Here is an 18,970-nt window from a genome sequence, read left to right as displayed (position 1 = left end):
TAATCAGTCAAGGATATCGCGTCTCGTTCACAACATCTCTACCTCCCCTGACGACGAATCCATTGTCATTGAGCTCCCTTGCCATGGGATCAGCAATTGGGCAGGCCCTTCCGGCAGAAGTCCAGACCATGTTGAAGAAGGGCGCTCTCCAAGAGGTCCTCGACGGGTCCCCAGGCTTCTTCAGTCGACTCTTTCTTGTAAAGAAGGCGTCTGGAGGCTGGAGACCAGTCATCGACCTCTCGGCTCTGAACAAGTTTGTCAAACAAACTCCATTCAGCATGGAGACCGCAGACACGGTCAGACTTGCAGTTAGACCTCAAGATTTCATGTGCACACTGGATCTGAAGGACGCGTACTTCCAGATCCCAATCCATCCGTCTTCAAGGAAGTACTTAAGATTCAGCCTAGACAACAAGGAGTACCCGTTCAAGGTGCTGTGTTTCGGTCTCTCCACAGCACCACAGCTTTCATCAGAGTGTTCACCCTAATATCGTCGTGGGCACACAGGATTGGCATCCATCTCCTCCGTTATCTGGACGACTGGCTGATCCTAGCAGACTCGGAGTCATCCCTTCTTCGACACCGAGACAAACTTCTGGAACTTTGCCAGGATCTGGGGATCATGGTAAATCTCGAGAAGTAATCTCCGCTTCCCACTCAAAGACTGGTATACCTAGGCATGATTATAGACACCAATCTCCACAAAGCCTTCCCATCAGACGACAGGATAGCAAGGCTGAGGTAGGTCGCAAGCCCTTTTCTCAGACGAAAAGAGCTTCCAGCCCAATCGTGGTTACGTCTCTTCGGTCACCTCTCATGTTTGGCTCGTCTAGTTCCCAACGGTCGCCTCAGGATGAGATCCCTCCAGTGGCGACTCAAGTCTCGGTGGAATCAAGGTTACAATTCTCCGGACGTCATGATCCCTATGGGACCTGCGGAACGGACGGACCTCCAGTGGTGGGTGACAGACGAGAACCTACGAAGAGGAGTGAACCTTCTCGTCCTCCCCCGAGATTTGATGCTGTTTTCGGACGCCTCAAAGAAAGGGTGGGGGCCCATGTTCTTCACCACAGGACCTCAGGCCTGTGGTCAGAATCAGAAAAGTGCCTCCATATAAATCTTCTAGAGATGAAGGCTGTTTTCTTGGCCCTTCAGCAGTTCCAACAATACATGGCGGGTCACTCTGTGGTGGTGATGAGCGACAACACCACAGTAGTGGCTTATATCAACAAGCAAGGAGGTACCTTTTCGAAACAGCTATCCCATCTTGCAGTAGAGATACTGAGGTGGACCGAAGTCCACTCGATTCCACTATCGGCTCGCTTCATTCCAGGCAAGAGGAATGTGCTCGCCGACAATCTGAGCAGAGCGTCTCAGATAGTGAGTACCGAGTGTCTTTAGATCATCTAGTAGTCAATAAAGTCCTGACTTTGTGGGGTTCCCCGACTGTGGATCTGTTCGCAACAGCTTTGAACTTCAAGGTTCCACTATACTGCTCCCCAATCCCGGATCCCAAGGTGCTCTGGCAAGATGCCCTCCAACAACGGTGGGACAACATCGACGTGTACGCCTTTCCCCCGTTCTGTCTGATGAGGAGGGTGCTCAACAAGACCAGAATATCAGTCAATCTTTCAATGACCCTCATAGCTCCGCTATGGCATCACGCGGAATGGTTTCCGGACCTTCTGCAACTCCTAACGGAACTTCCGAGAGAACTTCCTCCACGACACGATCTACTCAAACAACCACATGCCAACATCTTCCACAAAGCCGTAGCTTTGCTACGACTTCACGCCTGGAGACTATCCAGCATCTCCTCGCTGAGAGAGGATTTTCGCAACAAGTTGCGATTAGGATGTCTGGACATCTGCAAAAATCATCCGCAGGGGTCTACCAGGCAAAGTGGAAAGTCTTCTGTGGTTGGTGTCGTGGAAGGGGTATCTCTCCACTCGATGCCACTATTCCAACAATAACGGAGTTCCTCGTGTATTTGCGGGTAGAAATGCGCCTTTCAGTCTCGGCGGTGAAAGGCTATCGCTCAGCCTTAAGTTCAGCCTTCAGGCTGAAAGGAATGGACATTTCTTCCTCGCTGGAACTTTCCTTACTCATACGAAGTTATGAACTTACCTGCCCTCAGTCGGAAGTGAGACCTCCTCCATGGAACGTGGTTCGAGTTCTCAGGTCTCTTAAGAGACCTCCCTATGAACCATTATGCCAGGCTTCAGATCGCCATCTAACTTTGAAGACGGTGTTCCTACTAGCTTTGGCTTCGGCCAAGCGAGACGGTGAACTTCATGGTCTCTCATATGACATCGCCCATTCAAGAGGAGGGGGGAGGTAACGTTCAAATTCGTCCCTGAGTTTATTGCTAAGACTCAGAATCCGGGGGTGCTGGATCCTCGGTTCAACTCCTTCCAGATTTCGAGTCTTCGTTCTGTAACAGATGACCCAGACTATCTCCTACTGTGTCCAGTAAGGAGTCTGAGGTTATATTTCAAAAGAACAGCTGCAGTCCGTCCTCAGGTGCAGGCATTGTTTGTTAGCTCTGGGAGGACTAAGAGGAGGGTCACCAAGAAGACCATCTCGGCATGGATTCGAAGGGTGATCCATCGGTCCTTGAATCCAGATCCTCCTCTGTTACGACACCCTAGAGCACATGATGTCAGGGGTGTAGCTACGTCCCTCACCTTCAAGAAGAATTTCTAAGTGACGCAGGTTCTTCAGGCTAGGGTGTGGAAGCGTCAGACGACCTTCACAGCCCACTACCTGCAGGACGTGACCCACAGGAGGGTCGATACGTTCTCTATGGGCCCTGTGGTGGCTGCACAACAGCTGGTTTAGAACCTCAGGCTCCTTAGTGGACAAGTAGCAGAAGGTTGAGGGCATTGTTACCCGGTCTTAGTCTGCATGAATGAAAATGTTTGTCTGGCCCTCAAACCACTGCTGGTAAACCATGTTCCCTTGTGTTCCAAGTATTAAGCTAATACTGTCACGTCCCCATACCCTGACGAGGTGGTATTGGGAGAGTCCTAGCCTAACGTTTCCATCGAAAGGACTACAGGTCAACTTCCTAGGACGAGTCACACTTTATTATACCTTCACACACAGCTTGCGTAGGCCGCAGTCCTTGCGTTGCAAGGTTCTAGCGAGGTGTAGGGACTCCTTATTGTTGAGTGCTGACACACTCAAATAATGAGTCCCCGGGCAAAGCCAAAAGCCAGTACTGGCCAGGACTTTCCACCCTTCCTAATGGGTGAGTCACCCCTATTAAATAGCGGGGTTTGTATGTCAGTTACGGAACAAATGACAAATTCGTAGATAATTTGTATTTTTCCTAACTATACAAACCTTAGCTATTTAATCAAACTTGCCCGCTAGCCCTATCCCCTTTGAAGTCCTACATCCAAGCAAAGTGAGCTCAAGCACAGGTGTGTGTGAGGGGGGTGGGTAGCAAGCTACCCTCCCTAATCCCCGCTAACTAGCGGTGGGGTAGTAAACCCTCGTTAAAATTCTAATGGCTCGTCATTTCAGCTACGCCGAAAGTAATAACCCCCTTTAAATAGCTAAGGTTTGTATAGTTAGGAAAAATACAAATTATCTACGAATTTGTCATTTTATTTTACTGTCAAGATGCTGGCTTCATAGATATACTGTATTAGCTATATGAATTACAAGTAAGTACAGTATTGAAATAATTAATATTGTTGTGGATTTTGTATACTGTAGTAGAATTGCTTTCAATACTTTACATATAAAACAAGGGAAAAATCTTTTAAAATCATAGAAGATTAATTATCTATACAACCTCCAATTATTTTATCTGCCTATTTGTGAAGTTAATTGTTATGAAATTTGGTCACCATTGCCTAATATAGCATTTATAAACCTTTTTATTTGAGTAGTATAAAAATAGTATTCCTGTTTTCATAGAAAATATTAGGTATAGTATGTGGTATTTTCAACTGTTAACTGGAGTTGTTGTTTTACAGATTTTATGGTGAGGACAGCAGATTCCAGATAACATTGGAAATCATTGTAAGAGTTTAACTTGATTTGTGTAAAAGTAATTCTTTGTGTTAGAAATGCTTGCTCTATCGAAGAGTTTATTTCAAAAGGTATTTTTGAAAGGGAAGTATGTGGCTAAACATTCATACCTTTTAAAACAACGATTACATGCTGAAGCTCAAAGGCATCGAAGCCTTATTCAGGTGCAGGGCTCAGAAGCTGCTTCATTTCTGCAGGGTCTCATAACAAATGATGTTGAACACCTAGAAGAAGGGGCCACTAGTATATTCTCAATGTTATTAAACACTCAAGGCCGAATTCTTTTTGATTCTTTAATATACAAGAAACAGGACAATACTTATCTTTTAGAATGTGATGCAAAGAAATGTGAACAGTTGGTCAAACATTTGAAAATGTACAGAGTAAGAAGGAAGATTAATATAGATCATGTTGATGGCCATTGTGTATGGGCAGTGTTTGATAACAGCATAAGCTTTGAGGATATTACTCCGATGGACATGGAATCACTGTATATGAACCCAAAGTCAGAATCAAAAGTGGATTTGAAACTGTGTGACAATCAAAATAGTGAGGTCATTGCAACTAGGGATCCTAGATTGAGATATCTTGGGCATCGGTTGATTATACCAGTAAACTCCAATATTAAAGACATAATTCCCGATACTGAGGTTAGTGAGGGATTGTACAAGGTACTTAGATATAGATTAGGTGTATGTGAAGGCATTGATGAAATTCCCCCAACTAAATGCTTTCCTTTGGAAGCAAACTGTGACTACCTTCATGGAGTAAGTTTCCATAAAGGATGTTACATAGGCCAAGAATTGACAGCTCGGACATTTCATACTGGCGTAGTTCGAAAGAGGTATATGCCTATTGTATTTTCTGCAGAAGCATCTCACTTAACCTTTGATTCAGGTATAGTAAATGATAAAGGAAAAGTAGTTGGAAAAGTGCGGGGAATTGCTGGTGCTCAAGGTATAGGTCTTATGAGAATTGAAGAGTCCTTGGCAGCTAAAACATTAACTGCTGATAATTTGACTCTTGTTACCAGTAGACCAGCATGGTGGCCATTTGAAGCATCAAAAGAAAGAGCAAAGTAATAAGGGTATATAATATTCTAAATTTTAATGACAAATTTGATGTATTATAATGTACAGTACAGTATACTCAATGACATTCTATAAGCTGATTTCATTTCAAGTTCAGAATTCTTTAGTAACACAATTGTATTGAGCATGAGTTGTTCCTACACAACATACAAACCATTGTCCTTTAATAGGGATATTGTTTCAGAGCTAGCTGGACATGGTTGTTAGTTGTTTAGCCAGCAGTTGAACAGTTAATGGAGGGTGGGGTTGTGAGGCCTCGCCCCCCTTGCCAGTCTGAAAGCTTCACTTTCGTTTTGGCTCCTGACAAGTACGCATGTACTGTCAGTTCCTAATCAAACTTTTTCATTTTCCCATGTTGTCTGGTGGGAAGGCAGTGACTTTACTGGCTCACCAGTCTGCAAACTAATGGGCTAACTGAATTTTGTAGGAACTGTATGCTTTGGTTCCGCATTTCTCAAAACAGGTTTCCTCGTAGATGGCATTGTTACTGAGGAACTCATTAGTGCAGGGTGACACGTCTGTCCTTCCCAATAGTTGTGTGTTGGCGGTGATAGAATCTTGGATGACTGCTTTGCAGAACCCCCTGATCCAGTGTAGTGTCTCCTTTATATGTCCTAGCCTTTCGAAGGGAACAGCAGCCAAACCCGTTTCTGCCAAGCCATCAAAATCAAGGAAGACACTTGCACCCACTTCAAGACCGCGATGAGCACCACCCGCTATTTCTCCTGAAAGGAGCTTGTGCATGCACATCCCTTTCAAGCACCCCAAGCTAGTGGTCTTTCAGGAAGGGGGCCAGTGGGAAGAGAGGTTGGAGAGGGAAACACTGACCTGGCGTTCCCCCTCTTCCGCTGCCAAGAGTAGGGGATGCCTGTCTCACCAGTTGGTGACTTGGCAGACACGGGGCCGAGCCTTGGGTAGTTAGTGTCCATCGGAACAGCTACTTATTACCTTTTCAGAACTATTGGCCCCCTTATCTTGGTTACCGATAGAGTTCCTGTATGATCACCCAACATCGCCGAAAGCCCCGACCATGCGGACAGAGGTGGAGGGGATGTTGGAGAAGAACAAATTTTGAGTTCGAGAAGAATCATTGGGCCTCTACAGACAGATTTTCCTTGGGGGAGAAGTCGACAGGGGTCTGGTGACCGATCATTGACTTCTCTCCTCTGGACAAGTTTGTTCATCAAACAAAGTTGAGAATGGAAACAATAGTCTGTGCTGTCTTCCATGAAAGAGGGTGACTTTATGCTTTCAGTGAACCTGAAGGATGCATACTTTAAAGTAATTGTGCATAATTTCTCTCAAAAGTACCTCTGCTTTTACCTCTATGATACGGTGTACCATCTCAAGACTCTGTGCTTTGCACTATGTAGGGCTTCAGGTGTTCACTTGGGTGTTCACCTTGGTAATAGCTTGGTCCCATTTGCAAGGAATATATCTTTTGATGTATCTTGATGATTGGTTGATCCTTTCCTCCTTGGTGAGGCAGTTGCTACAGGCTAAAGATTGGATTCCCTCATTTTGCCATGATCTGGGGATTGTGGTAAAATGGGAGAAGTCAAATTTTCACACCCAAGCAGAGATTGAAGTACTTGGGCTTGCTGATAATCATAGCAGCAGCGAGAGTCTTTCCTTCAGACAATCACATCAGCAGGGTCAAGGAGGTTGTGCGACTATTCCTGTTCAAAACTTGGAGTACCAGCTCGGTGCGGGGAGAGAGTTCTCGGCCACCTTTCCTAGCTGGAGAAGGTGTTCCTCGTGGACATGTACATCAGAGATCCCTTCAATGGTGTCTCAAGGATCACTGGTCAGCAACAGGGTTCCCCTGATCCTGTTCTGGTGAGACAGGAAAGGCTCGGGCCAATTTTGCATGGTGGCTGGACGAGGAAAACCTCACCAGGGGAGTCCCACTGTAGTTTCCACCTTCAGATGTACAACTGCTCTCAAATGTGTTGAAAGAGGGGTAGGACGCACACCTACTGTAGATGTAGTCCATGCTTCTCTGTTAGCTGCACTCTTAGAGGTGAAGTCCTTTGATCTTCATGGGTGGAGGCTATCCAGCATCTACTCCATGCGAAAAGCTTTTCACGAGGCCCTGCAAACGAGATGTCTGGATACCTGGAGCTGTCTATCGAGGGAAGTGGGCCATCTTCTATAAATGGTGTTGTAGAAGGGATACTTCTCAAGTTGGAGCAACTTTAGTGCAGATCACAGATTTTCTCATCTTCCTTCGCTATGAGAAGCACCTCTCTGTTGCGGCTGCCAATGGCTACCGCTCAGCCTTGGGCATGATCTATCTACTGAAGGGTATAAACCTCTCCACCTCATGAGAGTTGTCAATGTTCATGAGGAGCTTCGAACAGTCTTGCCAATCCCGAAACCTCAGGCACCTGGAGTGGGACGTGACCCTTGTCATCAAAGCTCTTACACGTACCCCACATGAGCCTTTGAGGAGGTTGTCAGAGAGATCCTACCCTCAGGAGAAAGTACAAGTTGCACAGTTGCTCTAATTTAGTCACCACGCTTAGGGATGGAAGGAGCTCTACTTCAGTTTTTGCCAGAGTTCAAGGCTAAAATGTGGAACTGGGTATCACATGACCCTAGGTTCGAGACCTCAATGCCTTCTTTATGGGAAGTATTGGGTGGTGAGCGAGAGGGAAGGCTTTTGTGTCCCATAAGAACTCTGCAGTGCTATCTGAAAAGGACTCGACACCTCAGGCTTGAGTGTCAGCAACTTTTTGTTAGCACTGGCAGAACCAAGAAAGGTATTAAGGAACACAATCTCCTTTTTCCGTGAAACTATCTGTATAGCATGTGATTTGACGGCTGAGAGGGTCTAGGCACCAGCTAAGACCAGAGCTCTTGAAGTGAGGTGTATAGTCACTTTACACCATTGTACTTGGTCCTTCGGTGGCTGCTCCAGTAGTTGAGTAACCATCCCAACTCTCACACGGGACAGGAAACATCTCAACTATGGTAATGTGTAGAAGTAAATCTGGATTGAATGGTAGCATTACTGGCTCTCATATTTCTGTTCTCCCTCCTGGGGACAAAGCGGTTGAAACATTGCTCGATCGGACCGGATGTTGGCAAGTTACTATTCCGAGCTCCATTCTATATCCATGAAGAAATATCTTCCCCATCCTCCTTAAATGGGAGAAGGATGGTGGAATATATACCAACCCATTGATCATCATACGGGCATATAGTTCTAAACTAATATCTCCTTCGGGGAAGGGTTTCTCCATTTGACTGTGTACAAGTCTCCATTTATAGGACAGGTCCAATGAGACTTTTCATCCCTATCAAAGACTTTTATGAGATTGCTGGAGGTACCACTTTGCTCCTAGGTGGGAGCAAGCAGTTCAAACACTTCAAGGGAAGAAAAAGAACCACCCAGTTTGATTCTAGGGGGACTTCTAACCCTTTGCGATCAGCACCATAATACCCTTTGCCCAAGGCTCTCTATACCAATCATCCTAGGAGAAGAATATCAGGATGCACCTAGCACATCTTTTTCTTCTGTGGACACATTATATGCAAAAATGCTGCTATACCAGGGATATCCTGTATGAACATCATGTTAGTGAAGTCAGTGCTTTAACTACAGATACTTTATATGAGAACTAAGGAATATATTACACTGCAATCCAGCCTTGAAAACTTAATTGGGAAATAGGTCGAGTTTGTTTATTTCAAAATGTCATTTTGGGGTAAAAGACCCACCATGATATGGAGCAAGAAGCACAGGTGGGGCCTTTTTATCTCATCTTATATATGATGAACTTTTCAAAATTTTCCTAGGTAGCAGTCTTTCTACGTATCTGATGAATATATGAGTAGTGAGTCTCCCTATTAAAAAATTATAATGTAATTTGTATTTTTCCTGGCTATACAAACCTAAGTCATTTAACCTATCTTCCCTCCTCAACCACCCCTCTCAGTCCTGGCCTGGTGAGAGGGCTAGGGCTGGGGCTTCTCGTGTGCACCCTCCTCCAGCTGTTCAACTTCTCATTAAACACCTAACAACTATTGAAACACTCTCCCTATTAAAGGACTCAGGTCTGTACAGTAGGAAAGACACAAATTACTTTATAATTTTAATGTTTTTATCCAAGACTGAGATGCCTTATGCATTGATAATATATATCTTTATATATTGTTGAAGTCTTCGATATTTTGTGATGATTATAAGTTTAATCAAATGAGCATGCTACTTAAAAAGCATTCCAGACATTTAGATTTATGAACATCAACATAATTATTGTGTTGAAGATGGGTAAATATATTTAATGTCATGCTATTGAAAGGCCTTAGATGCTTGTTAGTGGAACTTCACAAGAGAAAAGGGATGGTGGTGCTTTCTGAGAGGAGTTGCGCAAACTAATTGTATAGGTATTAAGCTCATAAAGCAATGGTATATCAGCATACCTGTACCATATTCTTTACTGAAATCAAGCATGTGTGAAATGTTCATTTGGGATTTCTTTTTAAAAGTAGTATTAATCATGGTTACCTTTTTCACAAGTCTGCTGGCACTCATTTACACCTGTGAGCCTAACAGACTTAGAAATTAATGACCAGACTGTCGACTGACTATTGATTTGACTGCACAAAGTCAGTGTGGCAAAGGTTCATATTTAGCCCAAGCCCCAAGAGGAGAAAGAATTAGAAAAAGTAAAGGGTTGGGCTTACTCATGTATTGTAGGAGACAAGTTGTAACACAGTTCTATTATTGCTTACACTAAATATTAGCATATCACTATTTTGTTCCTTCTCATATCCTATGCATTTATACTGTACTTCTGGAGGTTGTCCATCTATTCTCCTATATCCACTGGTACCTTTCATTGTAATATCTCTCACCAACATATTTTTTCTTTGTACATACATTAATAAAATTTATAGGTATGGGAGTTCTTGAATTTTTAAAATACTAGCTAGCTTTATGGCAACATTTAAAACATAAGATCAAGGAACCAAAGAAACACCAAACATAGTGAGCTATTCAAAATCATTAACTTACCAGTTATCAATACGGTGATTCTGAGGATTAATAGGGTTCCCGTACTCCATATTCTTGATTTTACTATACTGTAATTGAAAATCTAGAATAATCTACTGAGCTGTAATAGTGTAACCCACCAAAATTTCCATTATTCAACTTTTATTAGAAGCAACAAAAGTTAGATATGCGCATTGTATACTGTACTGTCATCTTAACGTAATGACCAACAATCGTGTGTCAAGATTAAAAACAGCGAAGATCTTAGAATACCCTTTTAACTACTAGCATATAGTCTAGATTTACCAAGTCATCACTAATAATACTCTTTTGACTTACAGCTTTGAGGGTAGTGAAGTTTTGTGCATAATCTCCTTTATGCAAGATAAAAAGGTGTCCCCCTAACAGTTAAATAGACTTGTTTACTCTGTGAGATGGGACCTTATTTGGTTACGGATTAGTTTTTCATAAATCTGAATTATCCAATCTGGGTACCATACAAGAAGAGATTAATGTGGTTACATTATGGTTGCTTTTAGTGTTACTGTTGTATATAGCATTTATGATTTATATGTTGTGTATTGAGGTAAAGTGAATGAAAAGCTTGTTTATTTTTATGCAGTTGTCACTAGTCATGTTTGTTTCTTCGCATACACACCATCATCCTTCATAGGAGTATGACTAAAGCAGAGCTGGAATGGCCATTAAAATTTAACGAGTTAGTTATAATTACCAACGGGTGGGGAGGAAGACCTGCCCACCCATTAGTCAGCAAAACTGTCACTTTTAGCTTAGACCACAAACAGTACAGTACACACATACTTTTGCTGCCTCTCAAAATTATGGCTGTTTTAATTTCTCTTTCTGTCAGTGAATAATTACGCAGACATGCAATTGTATCCCGATAAAACTGATAAGAAATATGGCAGGTGTAAGGCATATCCTGCTGTTGATCCTCATCTTTTGTGTGTTTTTTTTTTTTTTTTTTTTGCAAGGGCCATATCTGTTCACCGTCATCCCCTTGTGACAAGTGCAAGTCAAGGCCGCCTCTGTAGAGGCGCAGTTTGCTAAAAAAAAATTAAGTAGGCTAAGAAGGACATTTTGGAATCTCCTTTAACTACTCTAAAACTGATGGTAATGCTCCTTCATCTCTTATTAGATGATCTCTTTCGGCTGTACAGACCGATGGTAGTGACTTGGACCTAAGGAAGTCGTGACTTGCCTCAGGCATCGCTGTTGCTCCATCAGTGGGAAAGCTGCTGAATATGTTGGCCATTGCTATGATTTCTAAGGCTTCCCCTTCTGTGGCTATCCTGTAGCACTTGCTAGTGTTGTCTCCTTCGCTGTTGAAGAGGCCCCTTGTGCTCTCTTTCTGCATGGGATGAGTGTCATTTGCCCCCCAAGACCTCATCCCCAACGATGGCTAGCAAGAATTGTGTGCTTCTCCTCCTCTTCTAGTTTATCTTCCTCCTCCTCTGCCCTGACTTTTGTCAGATTCTCGTATGAAGAAATCATTAAAGAAGTCCAGGACGACCGATCAACAGGATCTCTCCACCCCCACCTAAGTATGAGAGAGACTTTCCGAGAACTGATTCAAAAAGGGAAGATGTCTCGGTACGTTGCACAGGAGTTTATGTTCCTATCAGTGCACTTCCACTGTCGGTCGGGATGAAGGGTGCAACCATTCTCCTCACCTTCCCCTAAACTCTCAAATTACACCTCAGTCCCTTTCCTTAAAGATACTTTGATAAGGAAAGGGGTGAAGCTAGATCGTGATGGGGTTCCATTGCGCCCAAGCATTAGAAAACTGAGGTGAAAGAATCCAGTGATCAGTCTCGTCGCTTTTATGAGCATCGAGACATTCCCTCATGTTAGTGTGATCAAGGATGTGATTCTCAGTCACCTCGTAACTCCCACATGCTCTTGTAATAAGAAGAAAGATCACCGATTGTCCATTCTTTCTCATGGTATGTTCATATGTTGGGAAGCTCCCACGCTCACACAAGAACACAAAAAAGAACAGCTGACCACCTTGAACAGTTCTAAGTACTCTTACAAGCACCGAAATGTTCTATCGCTTACGTTCAATCGGCAACAAGGCTCTTCACCATCTGGTGACCAAAGTGTTCAGTATGTGACTTGCCTGAGTGCAACTCTATCATGCTCATCAACATGCATCAGTCTCTGGGGGCATAACTGCCTTTTCTGATGGGGAAGGTGATGTGTTTCAACTTCTTCATGGAACACTCCCTGTCTTGTTCTTGGTCTGGATTGTGCTTACTCTAAGAGGAAAGACTCATTCTCTCATGATGAAAAGGCTTCTTGCCTTGTGGATCACAGGTGATGTACATGTTTGCTACATGGCTGAACAGGAAACACCAGGTGTTCTGCTCCTCTTTTCCAGATTCTTGAGCGGCTTTCGAGGACGCTTTTCATCACCCTTTGAACAATCTGTATGCGTAGGCCTTTTCTTCCTTCTACCAGATTCACCTATTAATCAATAGTGAATTGATGACATCAGGTCTCAAGATGTCTCTGGTGGCTCCTAGGTGATAACCCGCCGAATGGTATCCAGTTCTGATAATGTTCCTTGTCGAGGTGCTGAGAGAACTATCCCAGTGGTCCACTCTTCTCTCTCAGCCCCACTTTTAGAGGTACCATCACTCAGTGGAGTGTCTTGTATTTAACTGGTGGAGAATGTCCAGCATCTCCTCCCAGCAAAAGGGTTTTCATGAGGCACTACATAAGCAATGTCTGGATGCTTGCAAAGGTCACCTGTAGCTGTCGACCAGGGAAGTGGACCATCTTCTGTGATTGGTGTCGTAGTAGGGACACTTCTCTGATCGGAGCCTCTCTCCAGGTAATTGCTGATTTTCTCATCTTCTTTTGCTGAGAGACACTCCTCTTGGTCTCAGTGGTAGAAGCCTATTGCTCATCCATAAGCCAGGTTTTCAGATTGGGTACTTAGACCTTTCATCCTTGTGAGAATTGTCAATGCTCATGAGGAGCCTAGAGCATTCATGCTTACCCTAGGACCTCAGCCCCCCAGAATGGTATGTGACCCATGTTCTCAAGTCTCTTATGTGTACCTTATACATTATGAGCCTTTAGGACTGGCTTCTGACGACAGAGATCTGACACTCAAGACTGTCTTTCTGCTAAGTAAGTTGTTGAGCTTCATGGCATTTTGTATGTCACGGGACATTAATGGATGGGAGGTATCCTTTACTTTTGTTCCTGTGTTTGCGACCAAGACTCAAAGCCTAGCTGTCCATGATACCAGGTTAGTCCTACTCCTTCTCTTTCTCTTCAGGAGGCATTCCGAGGGAATCAGGATGACTTGCTTCTCTGTCCTGTGAGGTCTCTGCAGCTCTATCTTGAGAAGACTTAGCACTTTAGGTCTGAGCACCAAAGAATTTTTACTCACACTCTCAGTATCAAGGTCATGATCTCCAAGAACACTCGTTTTGGCTCTGTGAAACCCATTTGACTTGCCTATCCAGCGTACGGCTTGAAGGTCCACCTCAGTCAAGGGCTTACGAAGTTAGGGGTAATATCCCCACTCTAGCATTCAAGAAGAGCTTGTGAATAGCTCTGGTAATAAAGGTATGAGTGGAATTACCAGATACTATTTCTCTCCCACTATTTATGGGAGTATACCCACTAGTCCTTGGATACCTTTAGCCTTGATCCTGTGAAGGCTGCTCTACAAGTTGTGTAGTCAACCCACCTCCCTAACGGGGCAAGAAGCATTTCGTCTGAGATAACATTTTGAGATAAGCATAGAATGAAAGGTAGAATGACTGACCATGTACTTCTTTCTTCCCCTGTTATGAACTGGACTGGACTGGACAGGAAATGACATCAGATTCAGGATTTAATTTTCAGACAGGATTTAGGACGTCTCTCTCCAGCCTCCCAGATGATGGAGAGGATAGATAAAATGTATTCGAACCCAGTTTTCATGATAGCTACAAATATATGTGAACAATATAACCCATATGCGAATATGGGTTCTCCTGTGACAGAGCACCATTTATTCTTGGTGCAGGCCTAGTCTAATGCCTGTGACATGCCTGTACACAGACCATTATGAATTTGAAGGATTCCTCACCTTTACACTTTTATAGGACTATGTGCGGACATTTCCTGAGAAACTGATTCAGCCATAATCTTTGGTTCATAAGGAATTTCTCTGCTAAGGATAAGTCTCCTATTAGAGGAGGATGGCTTTTATTCGTGGAGGTAGAAATCATATATTTTTAAAGTAATTTATGCTTTTCATAACTACACAAACCTGGGTACACTAAGTTACAATTCCCACCTCAACCACCGTAACCCGTAAGTATCTAGCCTAAAGGTCAAAAGTGCATCTTGCTGACCGAGTGATGAGTGTAGTTTCCCTTCCACCCATGGGTAGTTATAACAATGTTGTTAAATTTCAGTTGCCGGTCTTACTTTGCTGAAGTCGTACTCCTATTAAGGGATTTAGGTTTGTATAGTTAGGAAAATTACAAATTATTTTAAGAATTTGGGATTTGCTTAGTTATTGTATTGGAATAAAGAAAATTTATGAAGAGAAATTTAAGCATTATATTACTGATATAATCTCCATACAGTACTCTACTTTGATATGACACACTCGAATAAACTGCAATATGAATTGTTTTTTGGAAGTGTACATGGACAATTTTTGGCAAAATAAAGCTATACTTTGTGATTTTTAATTTATTTCCCTTTCTTGAATTGGTGAAGGTTTTTGAGTTGAGAAATTCTTAATAGTGTAAAGGGTAATTTGTTAGACTTCTTGAGAGAACTATAATGCATATTTTTCTCGGTAGGTAGTTGAATTCTCTGAATCTATATTTGTTTTATCGCAGCCCCATTAATCATGTACAGCACTGTATATGCCCAATATAGTGATTGCTATGTTTTCAGACAAAAGAATTATCACTACTAGCACAATGTTCTTGGACAGTATGGTATGGGTCTGGCATCTATTTTTTATTTTTTGAAAGCTTGCAATGCTATCAACTGCTTTGCAGGTCATACTTCAGGAGTTTACTTATCAATCTTAATTTTTTCACTTTTTTTTCTTTGCTATTCTCTCTGTACAGTAATTGGTTTGCAAGTGATGTATTGGTAGTTTCTGTAAGTAGCGTAAAAGTTTTTCACTTTCATCTAGATTGCAGTCATCATTGGAATTGACGTTTTTTAAGCATTTTACTTTTTACCAACCAGACTACTGTATTTTACCGTGATTTTTACCACAGTGCTACTGAGAAAATGTATTGAGTATATTATTTTGTTATTGTTCTTTTAAGTTTTTAATTTCTGGCAGCTAGCTGGGATGTTATCTAGTTGGCAGTTTGAAAAGATTTCTCATTGATGCTAATCACTTGAATATGGTTGTTATTGTATCTTGACAAGGAGCAAGTTATTTTACTTTTTTCCTGTGTTGATTTAGATGGTAGCGTGACAACTGATTGAAGAGGTTAAAGACAATTGGTTGAGAGCATCCAGTCTTGTTGATCAAAAGGACATAACTGTACATAGATTGAAAGGATAATTGGTCAAACGGGCACTTTGATAAAATTGATTTATACCTAACTAGTTCATTACTTTTAGGAATGATCTCATTGTTTGACTACATTTGTCAGTTTGGTAGTTTACGATGCATTGCTATATCAGTTTTCAAAATCAACAAGTCATTAATTACCAACTATACCCCAACAGTAAAATAGAGGTCAGTAAGACTAAGAAAGGTGCAAGGAAATTTGTGAAGGGATGGCACATTGATTTTGATCGTTCTAACTGAACATGTGTCAAAAGTAAAACCTTAATATTGTATTTACTGTTTGTTATATTGGTATATTGTACTATGTAGTTTCTCATCTTCAATTTGATTGTTTGATCTTTCATACATTTTTCATCTCCATAAAACATACTTGAATTGGAAGCAAATACACATAGTTTTCATGCCTCTAGATCTTTAAGGGTTATTAAATGAAGCAGTTTGAGATACTCCTCTTAAATCTTAGGAAATTCAGGAAGTTGACCATCTTGTAAAACAAACATAGCTTGTCCCAGAACGTAATCTATGTAAAAATTCATCCACCAAAAGGAGTCTGGTCAGGGAGATGGCAAGATAAAAATTCTTAGAGCATGATTCTATGCACATAAACATTGCAAAGTTATATTATGTACAGAAAGATCCAAATTAGATAAAGCTATTCATTTTAAAGTCATAGTTTACTGTATACCACTGAACTGCTTGGAACTGTTATGTCTATATTTACCACAGACTTAAAAGCTGTAGTTGTTGCTTTGACCTTTGTTTTCCATAGCAACAATATTAGATTTGTAATATACTTTGACCTCAGACTCACTTTAGAAGATATTAGGAAATTTAATAGCTTCCATACATTATTTCAGAAAGCGCAAGAGTGACAAGTTTAGGTTTCAGCACAAGTCGGTTAACATCTGGTTCCCTTCCTTTGGTACTCCATTAAAATGAGGTAGCTAGCATGGAAGCTAAAGTTGCAAGCCGAACAATGAAAATAAGGATTAGTAAAGTACTGGCCTCAGGCGTAAGGAGACCAATTAAGTTCCATATTTTAAGGAAATAGAGGGGTGGGTCTCCCCTCTCTTTACCAATACAGTATTAGCAAATAATAAGTTATCAGGAGTCAGAAATCTTAGGCCATCTGCATTGAATAATTTTGACCCAATTATGTATTGTACATATATGAAAGACCCTAAAATTTGTTTTGGAAGGAAACAGTGCATCAGTGTGCATTCATTGTGATGAATTACTGTCAGTTAAGCACTTTATGGCACACTGCCTGGAAATTGTTAATCAGTATATGAGATCCCACATCAATACTAAATCTCTAAATGCTACTTTAGATAATGATGTTGATATATATACACTTATTTGGTATGAATGGGAAATAAGTAATTGTAATGAAAGTTAAGATGTAATTATTTTTTAATACTTCTTGAAATTGACTATTGTACAGTACATTGGTCAGCCTTTATAACAGGTTTAGTAGAACCCTCTGTTCTTGAAGAAAACCCTCCCAACTGTTGTAGAGAATTGATCGGTCTTTTAAATTTAGAAGCACTTATTTCTAGTTGATGTCCTACTTTACCACTGGACCAAGTACTCGTGAAGATTTGAGGAGCCATATTCAAACTAACGTAAGCAACTGAAGTTACATAAATTCTTTGTTGTTCTGTTACAAACCTACACTATTTGATAGAGATTATCTTTCGGCAGAGCTGGAAGACTAGTCATTAAGACTTTAATACGAGATGGCAACCACCCAAGCACTAGTTAGTGGGAGGGTGGAAGGGAGTAGCAGGGGTTACCGGGTACTCCCACTCACTCACATAGCAGTGATATTTGCCACTTTTTCTTTTGACTTTGGAGAGAACAGATGTGTCCGCTCTCCTCTCCTAAAAGACTTGGCCATTGCTTTACTCTTTGCTTTTTCTTTTACAGGTGTGTGTGTGTTCTCTCTGACAGTCCTCAGGACATGAAGGTTGCACTTTTGGCACTTTCATGTCCTCAGTCAACACTGACCCCCACTCCTTGTGAATGACCTGCAGAGGGCGCCGATGTTAACAGTGCTCTACCTGCAAAGCATGTTGGGAGTGGTCTGCCTCCCAGTATGAGAGGTTAAGGCAGTGGAGGAAGAAGTCTAAGAGGGACTTATCATCTTCCGCCCCGTAACCTCTTCCCGAAACTCCTCGTTCCAACTCTTCCGAGTGTCGGGCTAATAGGGGCGTGGACCATTTAACTCCTTGGCAACCTCAGGGTACCAGAGACGACGTTGTTTCCCCAAGAGAGGTAACTTTGGCCCCCGCCCTCAGGCGAGTTATTTTCACTTTCAAATGTGCTGCAGACTTGGCCGTCATTGGACGTGGCTGAGCCTCCTTCTAAGGAAGTCCTAAAACTTCTGCAGTGTGGTGCCCAGAGAGACACTTTTCCTGCATCCCTTGTTGTTGCTGTGTCTCTTGTGGATGCGCTGGCTGTTTACAAGGTCCATCTCTCGTCATCTCCTGCTAGTGTTGTTCGGGACCCTCCCTCCCGTTTGCCGCCTCTACGACAACCTCCTCCTGATGACGAGTCCTCCCACCTTTCGTGGTATTCATCCTCTTCCAGAGAATGTAGCTCCCTACAAGGGTCATCCAGCAAACAGTGCTCCCATTAGTGAGATCGGTGATCTACTCGTCGTTCTCCTGTTGCCATTTGTCAGTCTCCTCATGATAGTCTCTTGCTGGCACGTGATCATCAGGCTACATCTTTGGATAGTCTCTCGCCGGCATGTGGTCAAAGTTTTGTGAGAAAATTAATACTGTCGTTAGGAAAAATACAACTTATTTTTCATTTTTTTTCATTACATATGTATTGTCTGTTATATTTTTGGTCCTACCAATTGTCTAACGATAGTTTTTTTTTTTGCAGCACGCTCTACTCCCTGTAGGGTTTGGAGAGGCAACTAGAATTTGAGTCAAGCCATGGCACATGTAAAATAATTGGAAGGGTACTACATTATCCTGCACTTGTTAATGTTGCTAGTCAGCTTGGTAAAAAACTTGTATTGTAAATATTTCTATCCTGCTACATGAGTCACTTCCCAAACTTGTAATTGACGTCAGTGTTTTCTGTAAGTGACCAGTGACCTACCTAGATTTTAGAAATGTTTTGAGGGGTGTCATAAACATTAATAGTTCACAGGAGCTATTGAAATGGCATATCTGGTCGTAGGCCCTAGAAGTGAATTCAGATGTTAGGAGGAGAGTGACTGTGTTCGAGTTTAGT

General features: G+C 42.1%; 2 protein-coding genes across 8 annotated transcripts in view; both read left to right on the top strand.

The window, feature by feature from the left end:
* The window catches only part of LOC137616382 (RNA-binding region-containing protein 3-like), a 370,102-nt gene that overhangs the window by 35,896 nt on the left and 315,236 nt on the right, over positions 1 to 18,970 (top strand). For 4 of the 7 annotated variants that reach the window (XM_068346072.1, XM_068346074.1, XM_068346076.1 and 1 more), the window contains one exon: positions 3,990 to 4,035. The exons of 2 other annotated variants lie outside the window; for them this stretch is intronic. The gene's annotated coding sequence lies outside the window, so the exon portion shown is untranslated. Of the gene's footprint in view, positions 1 to 3,989; positions 4,036 to 17,320; positions 17,344 to 18,970 lie in introns of those variants that run through there. One more of the 7 variants, XM_068346080.1, reaches the window with a different exon arrangement.
* Positions 4,083 to 5,126, top strand: LOC137615835 (putative transferase CAF17 homolog, mitochondrial). Its single transcript, XM_068345525.1, has one exon. It carries the CDS (start codon positions 4,083 to 4,085, stop codon positions 5,124 to 5,126), a length of 1,044 nt encoding a protein of 347 aa, XP_068201626.1.

This window comes from Palaemon carinicauda, chromosome 22, assembly GCF_036898095.1.
Source record: "Palaemon carinicauda isolate YSFRI2023 chromosome 22, ASM3689809v2, whole genome shotgun sequence".
NCBI lineage: Eukaryota > Metazoa > Arthropoda > Malacostraca > Decapoda > Palaemonidae > Palaemon > Palaemon carinicauda.
Note: the sequence above shows the minus strand (reverse complement) of the source record. Positions and strands in the feature narration are given on the sequence as shown.